Source organism: Lampetra planeri, chromosome 21 (assembly GCF_965212315.1).
Source record: "Lampetra planeri chromosome 21, kcLamPlan1.2.h2, whole genome shotgun sequence".
Lineage (NCBI taxonomy): Eukaryota > Metazoa > Chordata > Hyperoartia > Petromyzontiformes > Petromyzontidae > Lampetra > Lampetra planeri.
In genome coordinates, this window is record NC_136127.1 from 9,455,598 (window position 1) to 9,475,460 (window position 19,863).

General features: G+C 47.5%; 1 protein-coding gene across 1 annotated transcript in view; it reads left to right on the top strand.

Moving 5' to 3' along the window:
* TTN (titin) overlaps positions 1-19,863 on the top strand; it is a 340,888-nt gene that overhangs the window by 281,149 nt on the left and 39,876 nt on the right. Inside the window, exons 274-276 of the mRNA XM_078603948.1 lie at positions 17-17,128; positions 17,858-18,154; positions 18,855-19,442. Coding sequence (XP_078460074.1) covers positions 17-17,128; positions 17,858-18,154; positions 18,855-19,442 — 17,997 coding nt within the window. The remainder of the gene's footprint in view (positions 1-16; positions 17,129-17,857; positions 18,155-18,854; positions 19,443-19,863) is intronic.

The following is a 19,863-nucleotide window of genomic DNA, read 5'->3' on the forward strand; positions in this document are numbered from 1 at the left end:
ATTTTTATTTTTGCAGTTGTTCCTGGACCGCCGACCAATCCGAAAATCACCGACACAACGAAAACCACAGCTACATTTACTTGGGGAAGACCATCATACGACGGCGGCTTGGAGATCACTGGTTATATTGTAGAGCACAGAAAAGAGGACGAGGAAAAGTGGGTCAAGAGCACCACTGGAGCTACACTCAGAATTACCGAGTTTGTTGTGTCCAATCTTCTGTCTGGAGGAAAATACCATTTCCGAGTGAGAGCAGTGAATGCCGAAGGTGCTGGCGAGCCCGCGGAAGTCGATGGTGTCGTTGAAATCAAGGAACGGGAAGAAGTCCCAGACCTTGAGCTGGACGCCGACCTAAGAAAAACGCTGGTGCTGAGGGCAGGCACAACGATCCGTATTTTTGTCCCCATCCGAGGCCGTCCTACTCCAGAAGTTGCTTGGCTGAAGGGCGATGCTCCTATTAAGGCACGGGCGCACATCGAGGTGACAGAGTCATATTCAATGCTGCTGGTGCCAGAATGCAATCGGGACGATTCTGGAAAGTACACAATTTGCCTAGAGAACGCAGCAGGAAAGAAAAGCGGCTTCGTTAACGTTCGAGTTCTGGACTCTCCCGGACCACCGGTTAATCTAAAAGCAAGAGAAGTTACCAAGGACTACATTATCATTCACTGGGACATTCCCGTGATTGATGGAGGTTCTCCAGTGACGAATTACATTGTTGAAAAGCGAGAATCCACACGTAAGGCTTATTCGACAATTACTACAAGCTGCCAGAAGACCTCCCTGAAGATTACCAATCTGTCTGAAGGTTGCGATTACTATTTCAGAGTCTTAGCTGAAAACGAGTTTGGAATTGGAGTACCAGCAGAGACATCTGATCCCATCAAGGCCTCAGAGGCCCCATCACCTCCAGAGCGTCTGCATGTCACCGATATAACAAAGTCTTCTGTTTCCCTGGCATGGCCTAAACCAGAGCATGATGGTGGCTCAAAGATAACAGGGTACACTCTGGAAGCTCAGCGGAAAGATGTGGAAAAATGGATACCGGTTGGAAGTTGTAAGAACCTTGAGTTTGTTGTCAAAAACCTGAATGAAAATGAAGAGTACACGTTCCGTGTTAAGGCAACGAATAGTGCCGGTACAAGCGATCCCCGTGAAAGTAAGCCAACCGTTGTGAAGGAGCAGACCTCTCTTCCGAAGTTGGATATGCGCACTGTTTATCAACAAACAGTCTTGGCCAAGGCTGGTGAAAACATCAAGGTAGAAATTCCAGTTGAAGGTCGTCCTAAACCCACGGTGACGTGGTTTAAGGGCGCCGAACAATTCAGGCAGACACAAAGAATTAACATTGAAAACACTGCTACCTCCACTGTCTTTAATGTCATTGAATGCACCAGGGCAGATGCAGGAATTTTCAACATCAAAGCCACAAACTCGGTCGGTGAAGTGACTGAGATGCTGACAGTGCTGGTTCATGACATTCCTGGACCACCGAAAGGACCCATTAAATTTGACGAAATCTCAGCAGAATACATCATCATGTCTTGGGAACCTCCCAATGATGATGGTGGTGTGCCCATCAACAATTACATCATTGAAATGCGCGAGACAAAGACTACAACGTGGGTAGAACTTGCATCGACTGTCATCAGAACCACATTCAAAGCTACTCGTCTTACAAAAGGCAGTGAGTACGTGTTCAGAATTAAGGCCCAAAACAGATATGGGTCCGGACCATCAATAAATTCTGAATCTGTGTTTGCAAACTTCCCCTTCAAAGTCCCCGGGCCTCCAGGAACACCATCTATCATTGGCATCACGAAGGATACAATGACAATCACGTGGAACGAACCCATTAATGACGGTGGAAGCAAAATACTTGGATATCACGTCGAGAGAAAGGAAAGAAACAGCATCCTTTGGCAGTTGATAACAAAGGGATTGTTTATTGGAAACACCTTCAAAACAACAGGACTCACTGATGGAATTGCCTATGAATTCCGAGTGAGTGCAGAAAACATTGCAGGCAAGGGTAAACCGAGTAAATCTTCTGATCCCGTCTATGCTCTTGATCCAGTTGATCCACCTGGAAAGCCTACAATAGCAAACTTCAACAGGCATTCTGTTTTATTGAACTGGACCAAACCAGAATATGATGGAGGCAGCAAGATCACAGGCTACATGGTGGAGAAGAGAGACCTACCAGCTGGCCGTTGGCTAAAATCAAACTTCAGCAACATACTCGAAACTGAATTTACAGTGAGCGGACTAAGTGAGGGTGAGATGTACGAATTCCGCGTGATTTGCCGTAATGCAGCCGGATCTATAAGCCAGCCCTCCGAGCCTTCTGACCCTGTTACCTGCCTCGACGACATTGATGAGCCAAGGATACTGTGTGACGCCAAATTCCAAGACGTCGTCACTGTCAAGGCTGGAGATATATTCAAACTTGAAGCTGACGTCACTGGCCGTCCTCCGCCAACACTGACTTGGACCAAGGATGGGAAAGACCTTGAGGACAGTGGCAGACTCGAAACGAAAATAAGTGACTACAGTACAGTTGTTGTGAACAAGGATTCAATCAGGTTAGATGGCGGCGCATACACCTTGACTGCATCTAATCCAGGTGGTTCAGTGAGGCATGTGTTCAACGTGAAAGTCTTGGATAGGCCAGGTCCACCAGAAGGACCTGTTATTGTATCGGATGTTACAGAAGATAAGGCTGTTATCGAGTGGAGACCTCCACTGTCAGATGGCGGAGCACCCATTGACTATTACCTGATTGAGAAACGTGAAACAAGCAGATTGGCTTGGACGCACGTGGCCACAGACGTGCAGTTAACCAAGTTCAAGGTCCTGAAGCTTCTCAAGGGAAATGAATATATCTTCCGCATAATGGCAGTGAACAAATACGGTGTAGGAGAGTCACTTGAATCTGATCCAACGCTTGCTGTTAATCCGTTTGTGCCTCCCAGTCCACCTAAATCTCCAGAGGTTACCACCGTGACAAATAATTCCATGGTCGTTTGTTGGGGAAGACCTGAATCGGATGGTGGGAGCGAAATAACGGGATACATTGTGGAAAGACGTGACAAAGCTGGCTTACGATGGGTAAAATGTAACAAGAGGACAGTTACTGACTTGCGCTTTAAAGTATCGGGTCTAACTGAGGGCCATGAGTATGAATTTAAAGTAATTGCTGAGAATGCTGCAGGACAAAGTTTGCCAAGCAACAGCAGTCCATTTTATAAAGCTAGCGATGCTGTGTTCAAGCCAGGTCCACCAGCCAACCCACGGGTCACCGATACCAGCAGGTCATCCATATCAGTTGCATGGAACAAGCCTGTTTACGATGGAGGGGCAGAAATAACAGGTTACATTGTAGAGACAACCTTGCCTGAGGCAGACGAATGGAAGGTGGCAACTCCAACAAATGGCGTTCTGGCACAGAAATACACCATCACAGGATTAAAGGAAAATACAGAGTACAAAGTTCGCATTTCTGCAGTGAATTCTGAAGGAGCAGGAGAGCCCGCACTGATTCCAGGAGTGGTAAAGGCAGAAGACAGATTGCTTCCACCTGAAATTGAGTTGGATGCTGACCTCCGCAAGGTTGTTGTCCTCAGAGCGTGCTGCACTCTACGATTGTTCGTTCCAATTAAAGGAAGACCGGTGCCAGAAGTTAAGTGGGCGAGAGAAGATGGTCAACCAATGGAAAGGACAACAATTGACAACACTGATTCCTACACGATGCTTGTTATTGACAATGTCAACAGATTTGACAGTGGAAGATACAATCTTACTTTAGAAAACAGTGCTGGCAGTAAGACTGCCTTCGTTTCTGTGAGAGTGCTTGATTCACCTGGACCGCCGATAAATCTCATGGTCAAAGAAATCACGAAGGATTCAGTCTTTTTGGTTTGGGAGCCTCCAACCATCGACGGCGGCTCAAAGATCAAAAACTACATTGTTGAAAAGCGCGAGTCTACCAGAAAGGCGTACGCGACCGTCGTAGCTTCTTGTCACAAGACAAGCTGGAAGATCGAGAACCTTCAGGAGGGTGCAAATTACTACTTCCGTGTGCTAGCTGAGAATGAGTATGGTATTGGCCTTCCAGCAAAGACACCAGAATCCATTAAAATCTCAGAAAGACCTCTCCCACCTGGAAAGATTACCGTCACCGATGTTACCAAGAACAGTGTTTCTCTTTCATGGGAGAAGCCCGAGCACGATGGTGGAAGCAGGATTATTGGATACATTGTAGAAATGCAAGCAAAGGGCAGCGAGAAGTGGACAACTTGTGCCACCACGAAGACAGCCGATGCACAGATCGCTGGTCTAACTGCAGGGGAACAGTACATGTTCCGCGTTTCTGCTAAAAATGATAAAGGTACCAGTGATCCAAGGCAGCTTGGAGTCCCTGTTGTAGCCAAAGATTTGGTCATTGTACCGACATTAAAACTGATGTTTACAACGTTCAGCGTACTCGCCGGCGAAGATCTGAAGGTTGATGTGCCTTTTGTCGCCCGACCTAAACCAACTATTACGTGGCTGAAGGAAAATACGACACTGAAGCAGACAACCCGCGTGAATGTAGAAAATACAAACAAGAACACAGTGCTAACCATTAAAGAAGCAAGTAGAGATGATGTTGGTCAATATACTATAAAATTAGCCAATTCTGCTGGAGCAATAGAACAACCAATTCAGATCATTGTATTGGATAAGCCTGGACCACCGACTGGACCAATAAAGTTCGACGATGTAACGGCGGAAAGTATTACCATCTCCTGGGAGCCACCAGAATACCAGGGAGGCTGTCAAATAAATAACTACATCGTTGAAAAGAGAGACACATCGACGACTGTTTGGCAGGGCGTTTCAAGCACTGTTGCAAGAACAACGATTAAAGTTAGCCACCTAAAGACTGGCACGGAATACCAGTTCCGTGTTGCAGCAGAGAACAGATACGGAAAGAGTAATTTCTTGCTTTCAGATTCTATATTTGCGCAATATCCATACAAGCTACCAGGTCCACCAGGAACACCGTACGTCACACATACCACTAAGGACAGCATGGTGGTCAACTGGAATGAACCTGTGAATGACGGTGGCACCAAGGTACTTGGTTACCACTTAGAGCGCAAGGAAAAGAATAGCATTCTGTGGTCAAAAATAAATAAGTCTTTAATTCAAGACACACATCTTAAGACCACGGGGCTTGACGAGGGAATTGAATATGAGTTCCGTGTGTATGCACAAAACATTGTTGGCACAGGAAAGCCGAGCAAGCTATCTGAATTGTATGTTGCTCGCGATCCATGTGATCCACCAGGTCGCCCAGAAGCAGTCATTGTGACTAGAAACTCTGTAACACTGAAGTGGACCAAACCAGCTTATGACGGTGGCAGCAAAATCACGGGGTACTTTGTAGAGAAGAAAGAACTTCCCGAGGGGCGCTGGATGAAGGCCAGCTTCACCAATGTCACCGAAACGGAGTTTACAGTGACTGGATTAACAATGGAAACGAGATACGAATTCAGAGTCATCGCAAGAAATGCTGCAGGCATTTTCAGTGAGCCTTCTGACAGCACTGGACCAATTACTGCAAGGGATGAGGTCGAACCACCGACAGTAGCAATGGATCCAAAATATAGGGACACAATTGTTGTCAGTGCGGACGAAGTATTCAAGATCGAAGCCGATGTCTACGGAAAACCAATCCCAACAATGCAGTGGTTCAAAGGAGACAAAGAGCTGGAAAATACGGCACGGCTCGACATTAAGAGCACAGATTTCAACACGTCACTTATGGTTAAAGAAGCCATTCGTGTCGATAGCGGCCCATACGTTCTGCTGCTCAAGAACGTGGGAGGAGAAAAGTCCGTTACGGTTAACGTGAAGGTCCTGGATAAGCCTGGCCCGCCTGAAGGTCCTCTGGATGCAACAGGAATCACAGCAGAAAAATGCACATTGTCTTGGAATGCACCAAAGCAAGATGGCGGAAGTGACATTTCTTATTACGTTGTTGAGAAGAGAGAGACGAGCAGGTTAGTGTGGACTCTCGTGCAGTCCGAAATCCAGACACTCAGCTGCAAAGTCACCAGACTGCTTGAAGGAAATGAGTACATTTTCCGTGTTATGGCTGTCAATAAATATGGTGTTGGTGAACCACTGGAGTCAGATTCTGTGTCTGCCAGGAACCCATACGTTGTTCCTGATCCACCAAAGCAGCCTGAAGTTACTACAATTACGAAGGATTCCATGATTGTCACATGGGGAAGACCCGTTAGTGATGGGGGAAGTGAAATCACTGGCTATATCCTGGAAAAACGTGACAAAGATAGTCTTAGATGGACAAGATGTAGCAAGCGCCCAATTTATGAGCTGCGTTTGCGTGTAACTGGTCTGCAAGAAGGCCATGATTATGAATTTAGAGTGTCTGCAGAAAATGCCGCTGGCATAGGAGCACCAAGCTCTGCTTCCGTGTATTACAGAGCCAATGATCCAATTTACAAACCAGGCCCACCCAACAACCCCAAGGTCATCAATACAACAAGGTCATCTGCTACATTGACCTGGGGCAAGCCCATTTATGATGGTGGCTGTCACATAGATGGGTATGTAATTGAAAAGTGCCAGGCTGATGAGGTTGAATGGACAACGTGTACACCACCAACAGGAATCAGAGAATTGACGTACGAAGTTGGGAAGCTTGTGGAAAAGAAGGAGTACAAGTTCCGCGTATTTGCCATAAATAAAGTCGGTGTTGGAGAGCATGCTGATATTCCAGGCATGGTTTTGATTGAAGAAAAATTGGAAGCACCAGATCTTGACATCGATGCTGATCTACGCAAAGTCATCAGCATTCGTGCAGGCAATTCCTTAAGACTCTTCATTCCTATTCGTGGGCATCCACCACCAGAAGTGAAGTGGACGAAGGCAGATGGTGAAATTAGAGAAACTGCACAAATTGACACGACTGACAGCTATACTCTGCTGGTCATTGACAACGTCAACAGATTTGACAGTGGCAAATATATAATCACGGGAGAGAATGCCAGTGGAAGTAAATCGGCATTTGTGACTGTGAGGGTCCTTGATACACCAAGTCCACCAGAACACCTGAAAATCAGGGAGATCACGAAGGATTCTGTTACCCTCACGTGGGAGCCTCCTGCTATTGATGGCGGTGCAAAGGTGAAGAACTACATAATTGAAAAGCGTGAATCCACCAGGAAGGCATATGCAGCTGTTGCTACCAACTGTCACAAATCATCTTGGAAGATTGACCAGCTCCAAGAAGGCTGCAACTACTACTTCAGAGTGTCAGCTGAAAACGAGCATGGCATTGGATTGCCTGCTGAAACCACAGATGCTGTGAAAGCATCCGAAGTTCCTCAACCACCGGGAAAAGTAGCAGTGGTCGACGTGACCAGGCACAGTGTCTCGCTTTCATGGGAGAAGCCCGAACACGATGGAGGCAGCAGAATATCATCGTACATCGTAGAAATGCAGCCAAAGGGCAGTGATAAGTGGTCGGTGTGTGTAACTACAAAGAACCTGGATGCAAAAATTCTAAACCTTACGCAGGGTGAAGAATATCACTTCCGTGTCATGGCCGTGAATGAAAAGGGAAAAAGTGATCCAAGACAACTGGGTGTGCCAGTCATAGCCAAAGACCTTTTTGTTGATGCAGATATCAAGGCGGCTTTCAGCAGTTACAGCGTCATTGCTGGAGAAGATTTGAAGGTGGAAATTCCCATATATGGAAGACCGAAACCAACGGTGGCATGGACAAAAGATGGACAGTCTCTTAAACAAACAACCAGATTGAATGCCACTGAAGTACAGAACTTTACCATTCTCAGCATTAAGGAAGCAACACGAGATGATGCTGGCATGTATACAATTACTGTTACCAATCCTGCAAGCCAGAAAACAATAAATGTTGAAATCATAACCCTGGATAAACCAGGCCCACCAACTGGACCAGTAAAGCTAGATGACATAAGTGCTGAGTCTATAACAATTTCTTGGGAGCCTCCACAATATACAGGCGGCTGCCAGATTACAAACTATGTTGTTCAAAAACGTGACACCACGACAGTTAACTGGGAGCTGGTGTCAGCGACTGTTGCGAGGACTACTGCCAAGGTTACAAAACTCAAGAAGGGAGCGGAATATCAATTCCGCATCTTCGCTGAAAACCGTTATGGCAGAAGCTTTGCCCTTGATTCCGAATCCGTTGTTGCGGAATATCCATACAAGGCACCTGGTCCACCCGGCACGCCATTCATCACAGCGGTCACAAAGGACACAATGGTCGTGCAGTGGCATGAGCCAGTCAACGATGGAGGCAGCAACGTTCTCGGCTACCACCTCGAGCGCAAGGAGAAGAACAGCATCCTCTGGACAAAACTGAACAAGACGTTAATCCAGGACACCAAATACAAGAACTCCAACCTCGACGAAGGCATCGAGTATGAGTTCCGCGTCTATGCACAGAACATCGTGGGAATTGGAAAAGTGAGCAAGGTGTCTGAGCTGTTCGTCGCCCGTGACCCATGCGACCCTCCTGGTCAACCTGACACCATCGTCATCACCAGAAATTCAGTGATGCTGCAGTGGACCAAGCCAGAGTATGATGGTGGCAGCAAGGTGACAGGTTACATTGTTGAGAAGCGGGATCTCCCTGAAGGAAGGTGGATGAAGGCCAGCTTTACCAATGTAATTGAGACTCAGTTCACGGTGACCGGACTGACAGAAGATGAGCGATATGACTTTAGAGTTATTGCGAAGAATGCTGCTGACACGTACAGCAAACCATCAGACAGCACTGGTGCAATCACAGCTCGGGATGAAGTGGAGCCACCAAGAATCTCAATCGATCCTAAATACAGAGAGAAGTTTGTTGTCAATGCTGGCGAGACATTTAAAATTGAGGCTGACATCCGTGGAAAACCTATGCCTACCATTCAGTGGTTCAAAGATGACAAAGAACTGGAGGAATCTGCACGACTTGAGAATAAAGATGCTGACTTCAAGGCTCTAATTATAGTGAAGGACGCAATTAGAGTGGACGGAGGAAATTACGTCTTACAAGTATCTAATGTTGGTGGAACACAAACATGCTCCATCAATGTCAAGGTTCTAGACAGACCAGGACCTCCTGAAGGACCCGTAGTTGTCACAGGTGTCACAGCAGAGAAATGTTCACTTGCCTGGAATCCGCCAGCTCAAGATGGAGGTAGCGACATTTCGCATTATGTTGTTGAAAAGAGAGAAACCAGCCGCCTGGCTTGGACGTTGGTAGCGTCTGAAGTTGTAACCACCTCCGTGAAAGTAACAAGGCTGCTCGAAGGCAATGAATACATTTTCCGCATCATGGCAATCAACAAATTTGGTGTTGGAGAACCTCTAGAATCTGCACCCGTCATTATCAAAAACCCATATATACCACCTGGGCCTCCAAAGGCACCCGAAGTGACCAATATAACAAAGGACTCGATGACAGTTTGCTGGGGAAGGCCAGACACTGACGGTGGGAGTGAGATTGTTGGATACATTGTTGAAAAGAGGGACAAGGATGGAATTAGGTGGGTGAAGTGCAATAAACGCAGGGTGACTGACTTACGCTTCCGTGTCACAGGGCTAATGGAGGATCATAATTACGAATTCAAGGTGTCGGCTGAAAATGCAGCAGGCATAGGTGAACCAAGTCAGCCATCTCCCTATAGCCGCGCATGCGATCCGATCTTTAAGCCAGGACCCCCGACCAATCCATACGTGGTCGATACGACAAAATCGTCAGTGACCTTTGCCTGGAGCAAACCTGTCTATGACGGTGGCAGTGACATTCAGGGGTACATTGTAGAAATCTGTACGGGTGAGGAGGACGAATGGAAGATGTGCACTCCACCAACAGGACTGCGTGTCACTCGTCTGGAGATTGGAAAGCTCGTCGAGCTTCAAGAGTATAGGCTGAGGGTGTGCGCTCTCAACAAAGCAGGCGTTGGCGAACCCGTCGCCCTTCCGGGCACCGTGAAGCCTGAAGAAAAGATCGATCCGCCTGAGATAGAATTGGATTCAGAACTTAGAAAGGGTATTGCAGTAAGAGCTGGAAACTCAATTCGCATTCATATTCCATTTAGGGGAAGGCCAGTTCCTGAAATTAAATGGCTCAAGGATGACAATGAAATCTCTGATAAGGCACAAATCGAAAGGGGACTTAACTACACCTCACTTTCTATTGACAACTGCGATAGGTACGATGCTGGAAAATATGTCCTCAACCTTGAAAACAGCGCTGGTACCAAGTCAGCTTTCGTGTCCGTCAAGGTCTTTGATACTCCAGGTCCTCCACTCAACCTTACCGTGAAGGACATCACCAAGGACTCAGCAACTCTGACCTGGGAGCCTCCAGCGATTGACGGAGGAGCAAGAATTAAAAACTACGTTATTGACAAGCGCGAGTCCACGAGGAAGGCGTATGCCAGCATCACCACACAGTGCCACAAGAACAGCTTCAAGGTGCACAATCTCCTCGAGGGAGGAATCTTCTACTTCAGGGTAATGGCTGAAAACGAGTACGGCCTCGGTGTGCCTGTCGACACAGTCGAGGCTGTAAAAGCATCGGAGCCTCCTCTCGCTCCAGGGAAAGTAACCGTAATGGACGTGACACGGAAAACCGCTTCCCTCTGCTGGGAGAAGCCTGAACATGACGGTGGCAGTAAGATAATGGGCTATATTGTCGAAATGCAAGCCAAGGGCAGCGAGAGCTGGGGAACTGCAGCCCAGTCCAAGACAACTGACGCTATCATTTCAAACCTAAGCTCTGGAGAGGAATATTTCTTCAGAATAATTGCATTCAATGAAAAAGGCAAAAGTGAGCCAAGGCAATTAGCGGTGCCAGTCATTGCAAAGGATTTGACATTTGTTCCAGACATGAAGCTTGCATTCAATTCTTACAATGTTTTGGCTTTAAATGATTTGAAGATAGAGATACCAATCTTTGGACGTCCCAAGCCCAAAGTTATTTGGAAGAAAGAAGGACAGACTCTAAAACAGACAACTAGAGTAAATGTTGAAGACACTCAAACATCAACAATTCTTACAATCAAAGAAAGCACAAAAGAAGATGTTGGAAAATACGAAATCACCGCAACGAACAGTGCTGGTTCCAAAACAGAGGAAATCAACATCATTGTCCTTGACAAACCAGGTCCTCCAGTTGGCCCGGTTAGGTTTGATGAAGTTAGTTGCGACTTTGTGAGCTTCAGCTGGGACCCACCATCATACTCAGGGGGCTGCCAGATTAGCAATTATATAGTACAGAAACGTGACACAACTGGAACTCTCTGGCAGATGGTTTCTGCCACAGTGGCCAGAACAACTATTAAGGTCACAAAATTAAAAACCGGTGCAGAATACCAATTTAGGATTGTTGCTGAAAATAGATATGGCAAAAGCTCATCGTTAGACTCGGAAGCGATCATTGTGCAGTACCCGTACAAAATTCCTGGTCCTCCTGGAACACCTTTTGTCACAGCTATAACACGGGACAGTATGGTGGTTGAGTGGAACATGCCGGTCAATGACGGAGGCAGTGCGGTCACAGGATATCATCTTGAACGCAAAGAGAAGAACAGCATTCTGTGGACAAAGTTGAACAAAACCATAATTCCTGACACACGCTTCAAAACAACGAATCTTGACGACGGAATCGAGTATGAGTTCCGAGTGTACGCAGAAAACATCGTCGGAATTGGAAAGGCGAGCAAACTATCCACGCTGTATGTCGCCCGTGACCCGTGCGATCCACCTGGTCGCCCAGAAGCCATCGCGATTACCAGGAACTCCGTGACATTGCAATGGACGAAGCCAGCTTATGATGGTGGCAGCAAAATCACGGGATACATTGTTGAGAAGAAGGACCTCCCCGAAGGTCGCTGGATGAAAGCCAGCTTCACGAATGTCATTGAAACCATGTTTACGGTCACAGGCCTTACAGAAGGCAATCGTTACGAGTACAGAGTAATTGCGAGAAACGCCGCTGACAGCTTGAGCGAGCCATCTGACAGCACTGGAGCAATCACCGCTCGGGATGAAGTCGAAGCTCCGAGAATCTCCATGGATCCGAAGTTTAAGGAGGCAGTCGTTGTGAATGCCAATGACAACTTTATCATTGATGCTGATGTTTACGGCAAGCCAATTCCTGAAGTCAAGTGGTTCAAGGATGGAAAAGAGCTTGAAGAAGCCACAGCAAGGATGGAAATCAAGAAAACTATTCAGAACACCATTTTAACTGTAAAGGAAGCGATGAGGGTTGACACTGGACACTATACCCTGGAAGCCAGCAATGTGGGTGGCACCAAGACTGTAAACATTAACATCAAGGTGTTGGATCGCCCTGGACCTCCGGAGGCGCCCATCAAAGTGAGCGACATCACTGCCGAAAAGTGCTACCTGACTTGGAATCCTCCCAAGCAAGACGGCGGGGCGAGCATTTCTCACTACATCATTGAGAAGAGAGAAACGAGCCGGCTGTCGTGGACGCAGGTGGCCGCTGAAGTCGTCACCTGCAGCTCTAAGGTTACCAAGATGCTTGAGGGGAACGAGTACATCTTCCGCATCATGGCGGTGAATAAGTACGGCGTTGGTGAACCAGCAGAATCGGAGCCGGTGGTCGCTCGCAATCCTTTCTATCTACCTGGACCGCCGAAAAACCCCGAGGTCACTACTATCACAAAGGACTCCATGGTCGTGATCTGGGGACGTCCCGATGACGACGGTGGAGCAGAAATCGAAGGCTACATCCTGGAGAAGAGAGACAAGGAAGGGATAAGGTGGACTAAATGCAACAAAAAGAGACTGAACGATTTGCGCTTCAGAGTCACCGGGCTCATGGACGGCCATCACTACGAGTTCCGCATAGCGGCCGAAAACGCGGCTGGTGTGGGTGAACCGAGCAGCTCTTCCGTATTCTACAAAGCGTGCGACGCTGCCTTCCCACCTGGCCCTCCGACAAATCCTAAAGTCTTGGACAGCACCAAGAACTCGGTGTCTCTCAGCTGGGGAAAACCTATATACGACGGAGGTGCGGACCTCAGGGGATACATTGTTGAAGCCCTTGAGGCCGGCAGTGAAGACTGGGTAATGTGTACACCACCTGGTGGGGAAAAATCCACCAAGCTCCACGTCACCAAGCTGAAGGAAAAAACCGAATACAAGTTCCGCATTTGCGCCATGAACATCGAAGGCGTCGGAGAAGCTGCGAACGTGACCGAGAGTGTGATTACGACCGATAAATTAGAAGCACCTGAAATCGAACTTGACGCCGACCTCCGCAAGGTGGTGTCAGTGCGTGCCGGTGGAACGCTGCGTCTCTTTGTGCCGATAAAGGGAAGACCAGATCCGGAAGTCAGATGGGAAAAAGAAGACAATATTCACCTAAGTGACCGTGCACAAATAGAAGTCACCAGCTCTTACACAATGCTTGTAGTTGACAACGTGAACAGATTTGACAGTGGGAAATATACTCTCAACCTGGAAAACAGCAGTGGGAAGAAGTCAGCATTCGTCAATGTTAGAATCCTAGATTCTCCAAGTGCGCCAGTCAACTTCAGGGTGAAGGAAGTGACGAAAAGTTACGTCTCTGTCACATGGGACCCTCCGCTTATTGACGGCGGTTCCAAGATTACCGCATACATTGTTGAGAAGAGGGAGTCGACCAGGAAAGCTTATGTGACGGTAACCAACAGTTGCCACAAGACCTCATTCAAAGTGGAAGACCTGCTCGAAGGCTGCCACTACTACTTCCGAGTTGTAGCAATCAACGAGTATGGCGTGGGCATCCCGGCTGATACTCCCGAAGCGGTCAGGGCAGCAGAGTATCCGTTGCCTCCGGGCAAAGTTACGCTGCTGGATGTCACCAAAAATAGCGCCTCGATCTCATGGGAGAAGCCCGAGCACGATGGAGGCAGTAAAATAACTGGGTACATCGTCGAAATGCAGGTCAAGGGCAGTGAAAAGTGGTCGGTGTGCTCGCAGTCAAAGACACTCGAAGCGACTATTCAAGGCTTGTCTAAGGGAGAAGAGTACATCTTCCAAGTGTTAGCGGTCAATGAAAAGGGAAAGAGTGATCCCAGACAATTGGCTGTGCCGGTGATCGCAAAGGACATTGAGATTGAGCCGTCTGTGGATGTAATGTTCAGTACATACAGTGTAAAGGCTCGAGGAGATCTCAAGATTGAAGTGCCATACCGCGGAAGGCCAAAGCCTGTGATTCAGTGGAAGAAGGAAGGGCAGACTCTTAAGGAGACCACTCGTGTTAACATACAGACAACAAAGACAACCACTACACTTATAATTAAAGAAGCTGCAAGGGAGGATGTTGGACACTACGAGCTGGTGCTGACCAACAGCGCTGGCACAAAGGTCAATCCTCTCAGCGTGATTGTGCTGGATAAACCAGGTCCTCCTGCAGAAGTGCGCATCGACGACATTAGTGCGGAAAGCGTAACGTTGTCTTGGGATCCGCCAGAGTACGACGGAGGCTGCCAGATCAACAACTACATCGTTGAGAAAAGAGAAACCACCACCACTACCTGGCAACGAGTTTCCTCAACTGTTGCAAGGACGTCCATCAAAGTTACAAAACTCGTCACTGGAAAGGAATACCAGTTCCGCATCTATTCTGAAAACCGTTACGGCAAGAGTCAACATATCGATTCTCCATCAGTGGTCGCACAATTCCCATTCAAGCAGCCTGGTCCCCCGGGAACGCCGAGAGTTCTGCACGCGACGAAGGAGTTCATGATCGTGACGTGGAATGAGCCGGTCAACGATGGAGGAAGCCATGTCATTGGGTACCACCTCGAGCGCAAAGAAAGAAACAGCATCTTGTGGGTTAAGGTCAACAAAGGGCTTATCACGGATACTGAGATTAAAGTAACTGGCTTGGAACAAGGATTGATGTATGAGTACCGAGTGTATGCTCAGAACATCGCCGGAATTGGTAAATGCAGCAAAGTGTCTGAAGAAGTAGCAGCCAGAGACCCATGCGATCCTCCAGGATGCCCGGATGTGACAAACATCACCAGAAACTCTGTGTCGCTCTCTTGGGCCAAGCCTGAGTATGACGGAGGAGCCAAGGTCACGGGCTATATTATTGAGCGCAAGGAGCTTCCAGAAGGCCGCTGGCTCAAGTGCAATTTCACAAACGTGCAGGAAACGTACTTTGACATCACAGGCCTCACTGAAGATGTCAGATACGAGTTCAGAGTGATTGCTAGAAACGCTGCTGGACTCTTCAGTGAACCATCCGACACAGCTGGGCCCGTGACTGTCAAGGACGACGTCGAGTCACCACGAATCATGATGGATTTGAAATACAAGGATGTCATCATCACCAAAGCTGGCGATGTCATCAAGATAGCGGCCGATTTCAATGGCCGTCCATCGCCCGTTGTGTCCTGGACAAAGGATGGCAAAGAACTGGAGGAGACCGCGCGATGCGAAATCAAGACAGGCGACAACAGCACCAGCATCACGATCAAAGAATGCATCCGGAAAGACAGTGGACAATATGTGCTCACTCTGCAAAACGTTGGTGGAACAAAGACGGCTGCGATCAACTGCAGGGTGTTGGATCGTCCAGGGCCACCAGCTGGACCGATGCTCATCACCGGTGTGACGGCTGAGAAGGCCAGTATTTGTTGGGCAGCTCCACTCGAGCTCGGTGGAGCTGAAATCGACCACTACGTCGTTGAGAAGCGAGAGACCAGCCGCATTGCCTGGACACAGGTGTGCAGCGACCTACAGGTGACGTCGTGCAAAGTTACGAAGCTGCTGCAGGGCAACGAGTACATCTTCAGGGTTCAGGCGGTCAACAAGTATGGCGTGGGCGAAGCACTTGAGGGCGAGCCGATCAAAGCTGTGAATCCGTACACCATCCCGACTGCGCCGGGCACGCCCGAAATTACAAACATCACCAAGGAATCCATGACCATCTATTGGTCAAGACCCGAGAGTGACGGCGGTAGTGAAATCACCGGCTACATTATTGAAAGGAGGGAGAAGAGTGGACTTCGTTGGATTCGTGTCAATAAAAAGCCAGTGTACGACCTCAGAGTTAAGGCATCCGGGTTGAGAGAAGGGATGGACTATGAGTACCGCGTCTCTGCAGAAAACGCAGCCGGTGTCAGTGCCCCGAGCGAAACATCTTCAATTGTGCGGGCGGATGATCCAGTATTCTTGCCATCTCCACCATCCAAGCCTAAGATCGTTGATTCTACTAAAACGAGTGTGTCTCTCACTTGGAATAAACCACTCTTTGATGGCGGCGCTCCAGTTAGTGCCTATGTGGTTGAATACAAGCAGACTGAAGACAGCGAATGGATCGTGGCTATTCAAGGACTTAGAGCAACCGAGTACACAGTAAAAGGTCTAACTGCAGGAGCTGAATATCACTTCCAGGTTCGCTGCATAAATAAAGTTGGAAACAGTGATCCCAGTGAGAAAACGGATGCTGTCCTGGCTAAAGAGAAGGAAGAAGAACCCATAATTGAACTTGACAACGACATGCGGAAAACAATCTTAGTTAAGGCCGGTACCCACTTCTCACTCTCAGTTGGATTTAAAGGCAAGCCCACGCCCAACGTCATGTGGAGCAAACCCGACACAGATCTTCGTATTCGAGCTGGTATCAACAATACAAGAACGTCAACCACACTCTCAATTGAGAAAGCGAACAGGAGTGACTCCGGAAAGTACACACTCACCGTGCAGAACTTGGTTGGAAGTGCGTCGGTCACTCTTGGCGTTAAGGTTCTAGATACCCCCGGACCTCCTGGTGACATCGTCATTAAAGAAGTCACCAAAAACTCCATCGTCCTCACCTGGGACGTTCCAGAAAACGACGGCGGCTCTCGCGTCCGGAACTACCACATTGAGAAGCGGGAGGCAAGCAAGAAGGCGTGGGTCGGCATAACAAGCAGCTGCGGTCGCTTGGCCTACAAGGTCACTGACTTGCAGGAGGGAAGCCTCTACTACTTCCGTGTGATGGGAGAGAACGAGTTTGGCATCGGCTTACCTGTGGAGAGCAAGGAGGCCATCCGAGCCACAGGTGATATTTACAGAAACACTTTTTCTAAATGCAAATATTTGATTTTGAGACAATGTAAAAGTAAAAAAAGAGACGAGGTATATCTATCCCTGAAATCATGCTGATTGCAGAACGACCTCCATTACAGGGCACTCTTGAAAGTATATTTACGCGATCTAACCCAAAAAACCTATACAGTAAAACCTTCGATTGCGAGCATAATTCGTTTCGGAAACGTGCTTGTAATCCAAAGCACTCGTATACCAGTTGTGATCACGTGACGCTCGGCAGACAAAGCGTATACACCCACTACTCGTATTGCAAGACGTCGCTCGTTTATCAAATTAATATTTAATTTAAAAATTTGCTCGTCTTGCAAAACACTCGCAGACCAAGTTACTCACAATCCAAGGTTTTACTGTATTATGGATGAAATTGGACGCGACTCTTGAAAGAATTTGGCCTGCTCTTTCACGACTTCCATTACATGGCACTCTTGAAAGTATATTTATGCGATCTAACCCAAAAAACCTATATTATGGATGAAATTTGACGCAACTCTTGAAAATATTTGACCTGCTCTTTCACGATGTGCAAATCTATTGGAGGAGCTAGGAGTTACCAACACCAGCGTGCATGCAATAAAATGCTCAAATTTAAAACAGCGCACTGTGCACCTTGATGTTGTCTTTTCATTTGCACGTTTTTGACCGCCCCCTCAATTTAACCCCTGCTCACTTTCATCCGCAGAGAAACCGGGTCCGCCTGAAAAATTGGGCGTCACCGACATCACCAAGGACAGCATCTCGCTCTCCTGGCTGAAACCCGACCACGATGGAGGCAGCAGGATTGGAGGGTACATTGTTGACATGCTCGAGAAAGGAAAGCAAGATTGGGCCAAGGTCGCTTTCGTCAAATCCTTGCATCACGTTGTCCAAGGGCTCAAGTTGAACAACGAGTACTTCTTCCGTGTAAGCGCCCAGAACGAGGCCGGTATTGGTGAACCTAAAGAGATGCTGTCACCGATTACCGTCAAGGAAGAACTGGGTAAGCTTTGAATCTTTCCGAAATGTAATTAGGAATAACTGCTCCGCTCAGGGGGATGATGGATGATATTTAATAATAACAACAACAACAGAGTGGCAGCCAAGGAATGGAATGTGTACGAGAGAATGTCCACTTAGGAGATGGAGCGATGAGAGCAATTCATGTTCAGATGCTGGACGGATTTTGGCATCACAGGATCATGAGCTACGGAAGCAGCTTGAAGCCCTTCATGAAGCAGTGGATTGATGATGATGAATGAGTGATCGTTTGTTTGCCTGATCTTTTTTTTAACTCACGTATTTTGTGAAGTATTGGAAGATGCCACGATATCGCTATTGGTGCAGAGCTCTGGTGCAATGGGTAGCATACTGCAATGTGAACCCAGGGACCTCAATATGATTCCCAGTCACGGCTAACAATCGGTGGCGAAGTGATACCTGAACCAGTCCTAGACCACTGTTTTTACCACAAGTATAATCACAGTTGTCGCATGACCAGCATGGCTTGGGAAGGACTTCATTCAAGGAGGGCTGTAATTGATTAATTATCATTTCTTACATGTAATATTCATGTCACTGCTGTGCATTGAATGTAATAACTTTATCCAGTTGAGTGTTCTGTATGAATGCATGCATGTTGAACATTGTTCGCACCCTACATAGCCAACTGTGCTAATCGGAGGTGCTCTCTTGTGTTGCAGTTGAACCGACGCTGGACATGAGATGCTTCCCCAGCAACATGGTGTTTGTCAAGGCTGCCGCTAACTTGAAGTTTGAAATTCCACTCTTTGGAAAGCCTCGGCCTAAGGTCCACATGTCCAGGAACAATCTGACCCTCAAGCCAACCATGCGATTTGACTACCAGACCACCGCTGACTCGCTCATTGTTAACATCAAAGACTGCGTCACTGCTGATGCTGGAAAGTACGAAATCGTCGCCAACAACAGCAAGGGCACTGCCAAGACCCATATCAACGTGCTCGTGCTCGACAAACCCGGCCCTCCAGTGGGTCCCGTCGTTATCAGTGACGTGAATGAAGACAGCCTCATCATGAAGTGGGATCCACCGGCGTACGATGGCGGAAGCCAAGTCACAAATTACATTGTCGCGAAGAGGGAGACCAGCAGCCACAACTGGATTGAGGTGGCATCAACGGTGGCCAGAAACATCATGAAGGTCCCGAGGCTTACGACGGGAGAGGAATATCAGTTCCGCATCAAAGCCGAGAATCGCTTTGGGATAAGCGATCATCTGGACTCGGAGCACGTTACAGTCAAGCTACCATACAGTGAGCATCATATTAAGTTAAACGCCCAAGAGCGGTTGTCAAAACCTTTTTAGAAATAAGTTGATAATAAAGAAAAGTTGCACTCAATTCGGAGCCCCAAATTTGTTTCGCAAAAATTATGTGCAGCAATTCGATTTTATCGGTTGCCACACTCGAAACTAAGAAAATCGGGAATCTGTGCAATACTTGAATTTATAAATCCCTTTGTGTGTTGCGCCATGCATCGTTTGTGATGCATACAAATATTAATATTTGTGCAATCGTAAACAATGTTTGCAATGTAAATGAAACCAATATGATTGTATTTACAGAGATACATTTGTTATTGGATCGAGCAGTGGTGCATTGGTTAATCACTGGTAATATAAACCCAACAATCTTAAGTTCAAATCCCAGCTACAGCTCACATCAGCAGCCAGTG